The 14,976-nt window shown below is 38.3% G+C and overlaps 1 protein-coding gene across 10 annotated transcripts in view; it reads right to left on the reverse strand.

Moving 5' to 3' along the window:
• The window catches only part of SLC10A7 (solute carrier family 10 member 7), a 148,982-nt gene that overhangs the window by 23,680 nt on the left and 110,326 nt on the right, over positions 1-14,976 (reverse strand). For 9 of the 10 annotated variants that reach the window (XM_048071709.2, XM_066996706.1, XM_048071708.2 and 6 more), the window contains 2 exons: positions 4,461-4,626; positions 1,410-1,461 (listed from right to left, as the gene is read on the reverse strand). In XM_048071709.2, the coding sequence (XP_047927666.1) occupies positions 1,410-1,461; positions 4,461-4,626 (218 nt within the window). Of the gene's footprint in view, positions 1-1,409; positions 1,462-4,460; positions 4,627-14,976 lie in introns of those variants that run through there. The other variant, XR_010831484.1, reaches the window with a different exon arrangement.

Below are 14,976 nucleotides of genomic sequence, written 5' to 3' on the forward strand. Positions count from 1 at the left end.
CTACCAACAAATGAACAGTAGTGTTTGATTTTTTTTTTAAGCAGAATTGTTTCTCAGTTGTTGCAGACTCTCTACTGAATATGCTCCCCTGTGAAAGAGAGGAATTCTGAACACACAGTATGTAGGACAAATTTTATTCCAGCCAGGGCTATTTTTGCAAACATGCTATATCACAGCAGTGGCAGGTTTGCCTCTGTGAAAAAAAAATAATAAAAAAGAGCATGACCTATGATTTTCTTTCCTAGTATGTAACAGTTACAAGAAGCTCAATTTAGACAGTATACTGAGTCTACACTATAAACATTGCTTAGAACAGGTAGTTATCTTCCACTTCAGAGAAAATCTTCATCTAAAGGTTTACACATTGGAAGCAATGCCGGGAAAGGTGGAAAAATGACATGCAGAGGTATATGACTGGTTAATGGATCACTCTTTGGTCCAAATTTGGAATAATTTTCTAAGATTCTAAATATTTATCATGCTGTCTGAACTGGTTACTACTTACAGCATTTTACAGTTTTACAGATTTTTTTACATTTTACAGATTTTACAGTTGGGGCAGATCTTTCCTCCAGATCAAGTATAGCCATTCAAAAGTTATATAAAATTGCCTTCCAAGGTCACAGTATGACCTTGTCACAGAGAAATTTCCTTGTGGCACCAAAAAAAGCATAAGTAGCTGTAAGACATGGCACCTTTCTTTATGATTCCCCCTTACAGATATTGTATAATTTATATAAAGCATATGTCTGGAGTCTGCTATATTGTGACACTTCACATTCAGCAGAGTGCTGCTGAGGAAAATACTCCAGGAAGCACAAATCAGAGGACAGTGCTGGATATTCTAACTAGCTCAAGTGATGCACTAAGCCTTTGGCTAACACCATTCTTGCAGTACTGTTTTTTGAGAAGTGTACATACAACTGTTCTTCTTAGAAAAAGAATACCTATACCAAACGTTAGTTTGGGACAACTGCCTTTTAGGAATCACCATATAAATGTAACAGATTTGACATATACAGAGAAGAGTGGATTGCCAGCCCAGCAAATGCATCTTGAGATGTAAAAAGTCAAACTGAGTTCTCTCTCTCATATGTCATCAGCATGTCTGCAGGGCAAATTATACCTTCAGTGACATCTGTGCAAATCCATTTTTTTTCAGTGGATGAGGTATAGCAGTGATTGATTGAGATTTAACAACTCTGTAATTAACACACAAGAAAGGACAGAATTCAGGTCCTGCTCTCTTAGTCTATGAAATGCTAACAGAAAATGCAGTAAGGACAATATGAAATATCAAAATGAGGTCACCCCTATTCGGAAACCTGTGCTTTCACATTTTTGTATCACACAAAACCAAAATATCACACAAAAATATTCAAGCATTCTGTTATAGGACGCTCATTTACCTTGTAGAGAAGAGGAAGGTCAAAAACATGAAGCTCATCTGAACAGAAAATACTGAAAGAGAAACAAGGTAAAACTGGACTTGCATCACAGAAGTGAACGTCATTTAAATCTCTGCAAGTACCATGTATGCGCCTTTTGCACTCACAGAAAAGATCAGAAGGTAGGCTAGACCAAGTCAATTGAGAGAAATCCAATGACAGCCTTTAAAGGCTGGTGATTAGGACAATCATGTCTGCAAAAACAATATGTATCATCACATCCAAGACAGAGCTAGTATTCTGACTACACAAGTTCTTCCCGAGGTAACTTCTGAATGAAGTATTTCTTGAAACAATGAATTACAGAGAAATTCACTGTTGCATGCTGCACATCTGTTTTCACTAGTTTTGCTTATGGGATCAACAACATAAAACCTCTTGGATGTGCTTTGGTTGCCAAGTATTTAAATGTAGCCCCCTTTCTATTTAACAGAAGAAAGTACAATGTGTAAGCATGATTGCAATAAATATTCTCACACAGTGGGTATATTACTCTCCTGATGAATGATCACTATTAACAGGAGATAATCATACACATTTAATTCCCTCTGAGACAAAGGCTAATTCCTGAACTGGGCAGCATACATCAGACAAAGCAGCTGTTCATTCAAGCTCAGTCAACTTTGTAAGTGTGGATGGGTTTTGTGCATCCTGAGGGGAGGACTCCTCTGCCAGCTCACGTGATGCCCGCAGGGGTTCTGGGACACGCAGAGCCCACACTCGATCTGCAGAGATGCAGGGAATGAGCTCAGGGAGCAGAGGCGGCTTCCCAGCTGTGCTGTGAGTAGCTGCTGAGGCTGCAGAGACCAGCTCTGCACTGGAGGGCAGGAACTCCCCGCAGAGCTGGAGGAGAAGCCCTATGACCTGTACGGCCCTTTTCGGGGGGAGTGTGCTGGGGGGAGGGCTCTTACTTTCAGCAGAATCTGGGGGTGAGTCCTCTCCCTTCTCCTTGCAAAACTTGTGAATGCAATAAGGCTAATGTGTCCCTGAGGGTAGTGCAAGCCAAGACAATGCATTTGATTTTGACCCCAGTTTATAACTGGGCAACATGGCAGGGATATTAGCTATTACCAGTGACATTTTCCATTCTCTTGCATACGTTTCCTAGGATGTATAAATGTCACCTCAGCATGCACTTAATACTTCCTTCATGAACTACGGAAGCAATCCATTGTTCCTGAATTACAGTATTTCTGCAGCTAAGTACATTAATTGAACATGCACAGAAAAAAAATCCCTTAATACGTATACTTCTGTAAAGCAATATGCATGTGTTACTACCAATTATCCCTCGTGCATATTTTGCTGTGGCTAGCATATTAACATAAAAATTCCATGACAACATTAATCAGCAGAATAATAAATGCAGTTTCATCTCAAAATCTTTGTGCTAATTTCACATCCTGGTAATAACATAACACACGCATCCAGCCAACATATCCAATGTAGGTTCAAAAACTTTTTTCTAGAATATAGCATACATACTTATCTCCACAACTTCCTTATCGTTCAGTTTTATAAATGTTTTAGCAAAAACAAATGCCTAATAAGTTCCTAGCAGTTTCAAGGCTTATGTTAATATTTGTACTACGAAACTCCAATTATGCACACTGGAAACGAAAACGTATATATAATGATTTTAATGCATTGTACTGCAAGTGGTGTACATAATTACACATGGCACAAATGCAGAGCTGTCTCTGTCAAAAGAAAGTAAAAGAAGGGCAATGGAAGCAACCACTCCACAACTGTTCAAGGAAAAATGTGCCTTTTTATCTCAAAGGCAACTTTTTTTCAAAGTAGTGGTCATCACAGTAATGAAATTACTTCGTTCTCTTTCTCTGCATGTTATGTCAGAGTTGGAAATTTCCATGTCCCTCTTTTTCTCTGACAATCCTACACTGATTTAGGCACGTGGTCCTTCTCAGATGCCTGTGCAAACAACTATTGCCTCCATTTTGCAAAAGCTCATTTGAATGGCTTCCCTCTTCTCTGCTTCCAAAATAAAGCAGTTATACAGTACCAGTTATAATTCTATGTAATATTTGACACACATATAGTGTTTCATAATAAAAAAAAGGCCACAACTAGAACATGTAAAATGGAATAAAAAGTGACCCACTAAGTACAGAGGCAAATTTCCCACTGACTTCAGTGACGGTTGGATTTATATAAGATACATGATTCTTCTTAGACAGAAACGTGCACATACACATACTTCAGGAAAGTGATGCACTGATTTCTTAAAGTCTAACAGTTTTAGAAAACATAAAACGTGATTTATACTGTAGCATACTATCGCTACCTCTGCTTCAAGCAAACTGAAACTCCTGTCTCTGCACAGTCTGAAGCAAGACAGGAATTACCTACAGGGAGAGAAGACAGTGCCTGTATACCACTGTCCTTCCCTGGGAGGTAGTGATCTGCAAGTGTATTTTTAACTGATGGCAAAGATACCAGCAGTCTATTCTCATGTGTGCATTATTTAAGGCTGAATGAATAGAGTGCTTCTAAAACAAACTCTGCACCAAATGTGTTCATCCACAGAAATGTATCAACACCTTCGAACTCCCAACTAGTTTCTAGGTTTGTAAAATGGTCAGGAACTATTTAAAAGTTTTAACAATGCTTTTGAGTAACAGCTTAAACCCAGATATTTCCTTTCTGTTTGGAATGTCTCATTTGTGCAAATATGGCTGTTTAAAAAACAAGAAGGCAAATCAGAACAGTCAGAAACACTTGGAAAGTAATACCATGCCCCTTTACAAGGGGAGGTCCACTGAGTAGTCTCAGGAACACCTAAGTAGCAGGGTTCACCCTTGTCAAAATGCTTACTCAATCTCCTAAAAGCATCCAGCCCCTAAGAAGTCTGGTAATCTATTTTGCTAGACACATTAAAAGTACAAGCTCTAGCCCCATTTCAGCATTACCCCAGCCCCATCCTTTGCAATACATATAGCTCATTGCACCCATGAATCACTGATAAATAATATGTTTTAAGACTGAACTTACTTATGAACACTATTACGATCAAGCTAAATTTGTCAAGGTCGATATTTGGATTGGCAAAAGTATCACAGAATGTGGTGTAGATGATCATCAGGAGCACACAGCTGCTGATAGCGCCAAATGGAGGCTTCTTCCTTTCAAGCCAGTCCCTGATGTATCTTCGGACAATCTGAAACACAGAAATCAACAGGTTGCCTCTTTTCAAAGATGCAGGGAACCAAGTTGGGCATCACAAAGTGAATCTGACAGCGGAAAGACACAAAGAGAAGAGAGTAATTTGGATGACGGCCACAGTGGATTTCAAAGCTTCCCTGCCACACAACTCTTCTTCTGGGGAATTTAACATTTGTAGTGCAACTTCCACTGGGCGTCCATAATGAGAGTATATTTTCAAGTACATTCAAATCCATCCTTAATCATGCCAAATGTTCTTTGCTAGCTGTCACTGAGACATGCCCATTAAGCCTCCCCAAAGTTTATCTCCTCTGCTGATACTAATGGATGTATGTAATTATCACAGTCCCCATTGCATCAACAGACAATTCCAAGTGCAACTTTGGGAATCTTAAAAATCTGACATCTTCAGGAATTTCATGATGGTAGATAATCGAAAGTGATCCATGGAACATTTTAATATTTAAATAGCTAGCGATGCACCAGAAGTTTTTAATTAAATTATAACTCAAGCTTGAAAAGCAAAAGTGCATGTGTTGTGGGACTTTAAATAATTCAAACTCTGAATATCTAGAGTTTTTGTAAATCCAAAGACAAATGCCATTTGCACGCTTTCAGAATACGAGAATTAACACATGAAAACAAGCAAACCTACTCTACTTAGCCTAACTTTTGCAATTTCAGGAAATTGAATATGAAGTTGTTTTTCAATTTTTTTTTTTTAGAAACAACTATAAATTTTAAAGTAAATTCAACTTTCAAATTATGCCAAACACTACAGGACTACGCATCAGCAGATATAATACATCTATTTCAGCCCTGCCTGGGGAGCCACTTTCATTTTTTCTCTTCACTTTATATGGTTTGAAAAAACTTTTTAAAGCTTTTCTCATACAGCTGTGACTTGTGTTAATTTTTCAGCGATCCCATTATCTTGCCTAATTTCTCCTGAGACTTCCCAATACTCTCTGTTACCATACTCTTTCAGAAATCATAGCACAAGATCCTGAAACGACTCTACCAAGAAGGCTCTAAAGGTATCTCATTACCTTCCCATAGCAGTACCATTAATAAGCAACGCCACTATGAGTTTAATAATACAGAGCATTTTAGAGGTATTCAAGATTAATATCAAAACATCGTCACCAAAGCTACCACAGGACCTTTTCACACACTAACCGCCAAAGCCGCTGGATTGACCTCAGAGCTGTCAGCTTTCCTCACTGCCTTCCCAGCTTGTTCGCAAATCTCTCAATAGGGAAGTCCTGTAAGCAGCTATCCTGGTAACCACGGAAAATAGGCTCGATAAGCCACATGGCAGGGCACCCACTAAAAACTGCGCTTGAGGTTCACAAAAAGCTAAGCAGGCTGAAGACCAGTGCTCACCTCACAGTACTTGTAAGCTTCCTGCTGATGAAGAATAACAGATTTACAGGAAAACACACAAGAAAACACTCGGCACCCCAGTGAAAACACAACTTTAAAATTTCACATTTGCCAGATGTTAGAGAGAGAACACAACTCAGTGATACAGCCAAACTTCTGAAAGAGCATTGAGAGGAGTCCATCAGGCACCTCCCTACAGGCCAGCAGGTAGGAATAGACCGCCACGCTGATGGAAGGGAGCCAGGACAGCTGTGTGCAGAAATTCAGTGTGTTGTGTGACAGAGATCAACCGGGAAGACCAGATGAGCCTATTCTGGACTTTGCAAGCAATAAGCACAGATTTTCATCTCTAAAGTGAGTGTTTTCTAAGGAAGTTAAAAATAATTCCTATTTTAACTTAAATTAAGGTCACTTTGGGGAAAAAGAAAAGCTACTTGAGACCACACATTCATGGTCCTTCCACCAAGCTCATTAATGAGATGCTGAAAAAAGAAAAGTTATGGTTAATTATGCCACAGGTATAATTAACTGGAGGTATTTATTATGGGACCTATAACCTTGTGTCTGTACATGGTATAAATACAACGTGCATGACAATATGAACTTCATACACATTTAACATAGACAGGTGTATAAGAGAAAGGAAAACATTTTAAAGCTGCCAGCAGTATTTCCTCAAAATCTTCAATCAGATGACACCTTCTTTAGATATCCACCTTTACTGAGTCTGCAACTATTGTGAATGAGCAAGCATAAGTACCATTATGGCTTTTTACTGCACTTTATGTTAAAAAAAAAAAAAAAAAGACGTAATCAGATTCTGAAGGACTAAACTGTGGCTTTAGAAAATCATCAGATCAACCCAGTGTCATGCTACACATAGATTGTAAAAACACAGATAAGTACATCCTCTCTAACACAGTATCCAATACCTTTTGATTTTCTCACAGGTTCAAAAAAAATCTATAATTTCAGAGGTGAATTCAGCCTATGATCATTGATTCCACGTAATCCAAATTCTTATATAATTTAAGAGGAGAAAAAAATAACCCTACAGGTATTTGTAAGAGCTCAACTAGATTTTTTAGCAGGGAAGCTCATGTCTGCTGATTCATTTTGACTGAAAAACAATCTATTTGTTACTTATTCATGCCCTGCAGAGTTGTTTGAGGACAAGGATACTTTGAAAGCCTTTCAATTTTTAACCCAATTTTATAACTTTCCAGTGTTAAAACATAGGAACTTAAACAAAACAAAACAAGCTTATTATTTCACTACACATCTTGGCAAATCCCACAAATACAATACAGACAACACACACTAGGAGTACAGAGTCAGCCAGGGAACCTGGCAGCTCTGTGGCGACAGCACACACTGACAACAAGTCTAATAGAGGTTGAAAAGCCACGAACAACACAGGTTGAAATGATTAAATAAAGAATCTGCTAGGTAAAGTTGGAGCCTGGACAGAAATGTTAAGCTTCATTTGTCTGCAAACACAGAGAGAGCTAACACAATGATTTTTGCATGTTATGAGCTGTACTAAATACGCCAGACTCGAGCACTATACTGGGGTGCTGCTTCTTAGTTGAAATGATAGATCCCACAATTTTGAAGTACACGCCACTACAAGGGGGGACAAGAGAGGGACAAGCACCAGAGACAAGCACTCGAGAAAACGTCTGAAGTGATATTCCTGTGAACAGATGAACCCACAGCCTGGAGCAGAAATGTGAAGGACTGACATCCAAAACAGATGCATCAGACTGGCACACTGATGAAAACGAGCAAAAAGGACAGTACTCTTTAGATGCAATAAATCCACAGATCCTAGTGAAAAGGAATTCCTCACATAAGAAATGAAATTAAAAACAATGCATTGTTAAGGGACGGGAAAAAAGGCAGAGATGTTGGAAAAATAATCACTGTGAAATATAAAAGCAGTTAAAAACATACTTTACATGGGGAAATGCTGCTGGATGTTACCACATCAGAGAAAGCATGCACAATTTTTTAAGGTACAACTCTTAAGGTACAAAGGCCTTGCAACCCCTGTCCCTGCTGAGACTCCTGCAGAATTACTTCTATGAGGAGAGCCTGTGGCCTCTGGGCCTATGGTAGCGATCCCATTAAACACGAAGAACTGCAAGGATTTTCATGCAGATTCACACGCCAGCCTCAAAAGTGCAGGGAATTCCAGATGGCTGACCCAGAGGTTGCACGTGAAAAAACAGGCGTGGTGAATCTTTCCCTCAAACTGCGGCTCAGTGGAGAAACGAGAGGAAGAGAAGTAAAATTTAGTATAAGGCGATATTTTATAAATAAACTGTATTAGGAGAGATGCTGAGAAAAAAAAAAACAAACATAAAAGTTAGATGGTAACTAAACAAAAACGTGTCCATCAGGCAACCACCTCCTGGTGCCTTGGTCCAAGTAACCTCCAAAGGTTCTTGAAAGGCATCAGCTCAAATTCACTTAGAGACACAATTCCAGGCTCAAAATTTCCTCTTGCCCCAAATTTATTTTCCAGCAACAAAGGAATGTAATAACACATGAATTAACAGTTGTACACCCATCTCAAATTAGTTCTTCTACCAGACTGGTTACATCTAGAGTATTTTTCCTCCAGACTGCTTGGTATCCTGCCATAACCTTCTTGTTCAAACACCAGTCTTCCTAAGCAAATGGGCTAACTGCTCTTCTGCTTAATTCACTTAATGTGCTCTGTACAAACACAATCTGCTCTTCCAGGAAAGCAGGTAAATAAGACTCATCCGTTACAAAATCTTACATGAAAATAGTATGAGATACATTGCAGAAAAACAATTCACTTATCTTATTATACCTTCACAACAGTCACACTACATACCTAGAGAAATCCATCAGTAAAATACAGTTAGACTGTTTCCACCTGCCTACTCACATGCTGGACAGGCAAGATTGAAAAAAAAATGTAATAAGCAATGTAATTCATTAATGTTCATTATTAATTAAACTAAACAGAACAAGGAGCATTTTTCTCCCACCAACAAATATGCAATGGAGCCATCTCTGACATATGTAATAAAGTACATCTTTTAAAACCTACCTAGGTCTTTAACTTACTTTTTTGTAAACCCCTGAAATGACAAACCAGGGGAAATGTTTATGAAGTCATTTTTTCTGTTCCTACAAGAGTATCTCTTGGTATTTGCATCATTATGCAAAGTAGTTTTTTTCTGAATTTATCAATTCTTTGGGACTGATTTAACCTTTAAGAAAATTTACAACATTTTTACTGCACTTTTACTCCTATTGTTTTTTAGCTGTTGGTACAGACTTCAAAATACCTGGACAAAACACCTGGGCTTTAGCAATTCAACAAAGAAATGCATGCCACTTCTTCCTTGTGTTGAAATGCACACGGAAACAAGCTGAAACAATGCTGGATTTATCATTAGCCCTAAATGCTGCAGTTACCTAATATACTTTGTATTTTAAGGTAAGATTGCTAACTCATTCCTAACTATTATTTATAGCAACAGAACTTTGCAAAGCAAAATTTTCTTTTGAAAAGCTATCAGTCAGGCTCAAAGGATACCTGTAACAGATCCGCGACTTCTCAATATCCCTTCTTATATAGTGATGGTGAACTAAGAAAGAAGTCTGCATGGAACTACTTCACTGAAGCTGGAAAACATGAAAGGGGGGAATATACTGAAAAATTAATAAAGAAAGTGAATGAAGAAGACAGAGATCGTGAAAACCACTAGAAAGCATTAGATACTGGGGTAGAAGGGAGATTATATGGATTGTAAGAAATAATAGATAAATTGCAACTTCTCATATTTATGTTATATCATAATCCTCCATACCTCCAAGGTCCATACTGCAGCTCAAACGCACAGACCCTTTTCCAGAGCAGACCTCACATCACGGGGACAGTACCCGTGTCAAGGTGTGCATTCTCATCTACTCCTATATGCTGTCATAAAGGCCCAAACTTTGTACCAGCTCACCCACCGTTCTGTAGCTTCTAGGATATCAACAAATGTCAGATCTGCCCTTATTTTAGAGCATCTAATTTAGTGTGTCATTTCTGAAGATAGGAAAGAAAACCACAAAATTGTTTTTGTAATCTGGAAAGTAAATGTTTACAAGCCTCTTGTTTTCTTTCCTTAGCTTATCAAATTCCTCTAAAAGCTACTTTATTCCATTCTTCCCATCAATTTACTCCCAAGAGGTAACTCCTGACACATATACGCCTTCAAACCAAGCTTTATAAAGCCCACATGAGGCCATTTTGAAAATTAACTTACACATTTTGGAGCAATTTACAACTGTTGCTTTAAAACATTAAGAACAGGTGCAACATGGCAAAAAATGTGAAGTGAGTCTGTAACAGCAGTACGTTACTTTCTTCATATTTCTGTAGGGATTAGGTTCTGTTCCCTCTTTGAGTCAAGTGTCAGTAGGGAATGAACTGTGGTACGAACGCTGTTTATCTGCCATCTCAGTTTTCTGCAACAAGCTTCCAGAAGCACTCGTTTCCCAGGATAGCACTCTTCCTCCTCCTCCCTGCAACTCCCCAGAGTCTGAAGAAAAAGCAGAGCTGCTTCCATATGAGTTTAAGTTACAAGAACAAAAGCATTTGACACTGCTCCCTTTTTATAACAGTTTCTTTGAGTATTGTTTCCCCTCTCCACAATACACAAACATTATGTTTAGGTGAATGGTTCCTTCTGCTCACTAGTAACTGCCACATGACCTTCCCTTTTGATTTATTCTTTAAAAATAAATACATTGCCTTTTAGTTTCAATTTCACTGACAACTTGTATTGCAACATAGCAATAACTCTTTTTAAGTTGCATTTATAAACACACCTCCAAAATGCTGATAGGGTTCCTCTGGAACATTCTGGGCAATGACGCAGAAGGCACTTAAAATCCTTTACTTGTAGAACATCATGATTTTTAGTGTGACTACGTTCAGCTAGGATTTCTGTTCAACTGACTTCATTTTATAGATTTGGGAAGAAGAACTACTAGAATCATAACATTAATTTTAGCTTTAGTTAAGGTCTGTTTAATATGAAGTGCCCACTTTACGCTGGCAGACAAATTACCAATGGGGCAACTAGAGAATGCATGAATGATAATGTACAGACAAGCTTTTTATTATTTATTCATAGAAAACAGTGGGTTTTGGTGTGCTGCTTTGAAAAATGTTCAAACTAGTAGAATATAATGAAAGCACAGTGAAAATTCTATTTCATTAACATTTAATCATAAATCGCTCTTTAATATAAAACATAAAATAAGTCTGTCATAAGCACTTAGGTGTAGAGAATGGAGAAAGTCTGCAGAACGGGGAAAGGAAATATCGCAGTGGCTTTCACTGTTCCTGTTATCTGCCACTTCAGAAGACAAAAGTCAGCACAGAAACAACAGTCTTCAGCCAAATTCTCAGAGCTGGTCAGGAAGAAACCGTTTTGACATTTCATGAAACCACACATTTTGCTGCCTAGAAGTATTACCAACACCTAAAACCAAGGAAACAATTATTTTTTTCAAGATGACGGCTCAGGAGCAGCAATTTTCATCAGACTTTACAGAACTCTGCTGCTCAGAAAAAAAAATAATAATCAGAACTTTAAGATACCAGAACAAATTCAAAAATCTTTTCCATGACAACCTATTAAGCATGTTTAGTGTGTAACAAGTATTCTCAAATTCCCCTTAGAGGTGTTCAAGAGTGGTACACAAATAAGTTCTTACACACCACAGGCCTTCAAGGCTTATAGCACATTAGGTCTTTATAAAGTACTATAGATTGTATCTCTCTTTGAGACCTCTTCTCAGAGAGGTCTTATTTTTAACTCTGTAAATACAAATGCAATATCGTGCCATCCATATCGATTTGCCTAGTAACATATTGCCTACTAGCAAAACACCATCTATAGACGCAGCAGATGCAGGCCACTGCAGACACCACAAACACCTCTGACCAAGAACTGAATAATCCTCCCTATTGAAGATCATGCATCAGCAACGGCTACTTGTGAGCCTCGGTGGCTTCCAGATAACACAGTATCTTCCTTCTTTACCAGTTCTCTCTTTAACTATCAAATGGCGGTCACCACCTGAGCAGAGGCTGTACCTGCAGCCCTTTACACTTTTAATCGTCAGCGGCTAGAAAAGCATGTTTGACTCCTGTCAACAGCAGTCTTGCCACATGCTAAAAAATTGTTTGAGACACAGCAGAAAACAAGCATCAATTACACTATCGTGACTTCTTTCTACCAGCCATCATTTAAAAAAAATCTGACAAGTCAGCCAAGCAACCAAAACTCTCAATATGCTTTGCCAAAAAGCAAATACCACCACAAAACAAACGTAAAAGCACCTCCTCATCTGCTTTGCTCATATCCTTGGGGGCTGCTCAAGCAGCCAGCTTTGCAGCCTGCTCAGGAAACGAGCATTTAGGCAACACAGGTTTTCCCAGAGGCAAGATTTTTTAAAGGAAAATAACACCCTTAGAGAACACTCCCTTTAAGCAACCTCCTCTGTTTTACACTGATGTGGGGAGAGCTTAAAGCCTCTGTTGATCACAGCTGAGTTAGGAAGGGTGAAGAGCAGTAATCCTCCAAGCAGGCAGCTTCCAAGCTCAGTTTTTCCCAATCAAGCTCTTTGCTACTAGGGAACCTTAACAGGCATTCTTGTGCCGACTGTGCTGCTGAACAGCGTGGCTCTGCGTGGTAAGGAATTGAGGGCACGAAATGATAAATTAGAAGTAATTGCTGAAACTGTCATTCATGAATTGTGGGCCATTATCTCTTAATGCATCTGGAATCCCAGAGTGAGCAGCCCGCGATTCACAAAGCTTTGCTACGTTGCTACGCCACGTGTTGTGCAGCAGTCCAGGAGTGAGTGAGCAGTGGTCCACACATGAAACGCACAGCCTCCCACTTAATTCAGAGCAGATCCATGCCACCTCTGGATCAAGGGTAATCTGACGTATCCCTGCACCTCCTGATGTTAGTGCTTTACTTGCTTATTGTTTTTCCCTGAGTTACTGCACGTTACTTTTGGATATCTGCCTTCAAAAATGGCTTCTATTCCCATCTGGGCAGGTTGGTTTACCTTCGTACAGTTCTACATGATGAAGACAATCAATGTAAACCATCCTTGGCACTTCCAACCTGCAGCTACCCTTAGCATTTCCTCTCTTCTATATTCTCTGAATAGATATAATCAAGTACAGTAACTTTAGAAACAAAGTCTTTATGTTTGGAGGAATATGAGCTATTTCTGTTCATCATTTATTTCCAGATGCTGCTTCAAACAATTGTAAAGGAGAATCATACTTCTGTTTCTTGCTGAAATGTATTCATAAAAAACAAATTCTTATATAAATTTGTGATTGAGTTACACAAGCTTTAAGATTCTCTATTTTGTTTTCTTTTTGTCTTTTTCAGAGCTCCTAAATCACATCTGTTCTTGGTTAAGTCTCATCACGTTTATGATTTTAAATTTAAGATCATTCAGAGCATTTGCTTTGTATGCTTACTGCTCAGTTCACATTACTTATCCTTATTATTTGTTGTAGCCATTAAAAATTGCAACCCACCAGTCATCTCACATAGCAATTTCTCACAACATCTTTCCAAAGTAACATGCCATTATATACATATAGCCCAAAGTCCTCTTGAAATTTTATACTTTATCTAGCGATCTAATATCATCATCATACTCATCACATTGCAGATTGATGATATTCTATCACTGTAGGTTACTTTATTCCTAGATCTGCTGCCATAAAGATTTCCCAGAAACGTCATATTTCCTAGAAATTAAGGCAAGAAATTAAGGCAACTAAGCTAAGAACTTCCTTTTTTTTCTTTTGGACCTTTCAGGACTGAAGGACTCAAGTAATTTTGCTCATTCCACATTTGAAAGGGACTTAATTTATTCTTGACAAGATAAGAATCTGATACACAGGAATGTTCATCAGCAATCTTTTGTGGTCCTAATTAATGAGGAGGTTCTTAGGCATTTAACTGAAAGCATATGACCAATTCCGTAACCTTCAGGGACATGGAGACCAATATGTCCATTTTCCACATGATATGGTAAAATCCAGGTCATGTAGGTATGGATGCTGTGAGTACTGTTATGCTTATCATTCTCATTGTCCTATTAGAGCTTAATTGCCTTTTTTTTTTTTTAACCACATAAGAAACAAACTTCACTAGGACTTAGTAAGTTACAGTACATGCCGATTTTGAAATGTGCTATTACAGTTTGATACAAGACTGATTCACTGTTCTACATAGCACAGGCAATGACAGATATTCTTAATGTTATCCAGTACACTCCATTACAGGCTCCAATTTCATTTACCTATATATTTTAACCACACTTTGCATTTCAAAGCCTGGTTTGGGCTTACAAAATTAAGAAAGTTCCTGCTGAACCCAGAGTGAAACTCTGGATTCCAGAGACAGCAACAGTACTCCTTTGGAACTACTAGCAAACTCCTCTGATGTTCTCTCAATGCATTCTGAATGCCTGTGAACAATAAATACTGACAAGTATTTAAGATTTAGGCTCCAGGTGTTTTGGTATGCAAAACCAAAAAATATATAGTGGACACTTCTTATGATTTTTGGTCTTAATATAGCAACTTCCCACCATGAAGTGGAAGAAAAGATAATATTAATATTTGTGAAAAAGCATATAACACAGAGACAAGTGTTAGAGAAAACCTTATATTGTAATTAGTATATTTGCACTCAGTGAAATATTTCAGTCATACACCATGAAAAATAAGGCCTTGTGTTCTAATATGAATAATGAGTAAAAGATGAAATACTGAACAGCTGCTCATTCCATGAATACCCTCCATCCAGTGTTACAAATGATGGAGGAGTCACATAGAATAAATAGTTTGCAATTGTACAATTACCACCCTTATCAT

This window comes from Anser cygnoides, chromosome 4 (assembly GCF_040182565.1).
Source record: "Anser cygnoides isolate HZ-2024a breed goose chromosome 4, Taihu_goose_T2T_genome, whole genome shotgun sequence".
Lineage (NCBI taxonomy): Eukaryota > Metazoa > Chordata > Aves > Anseriformes > Anatidae > Anser > Anser cygnoides.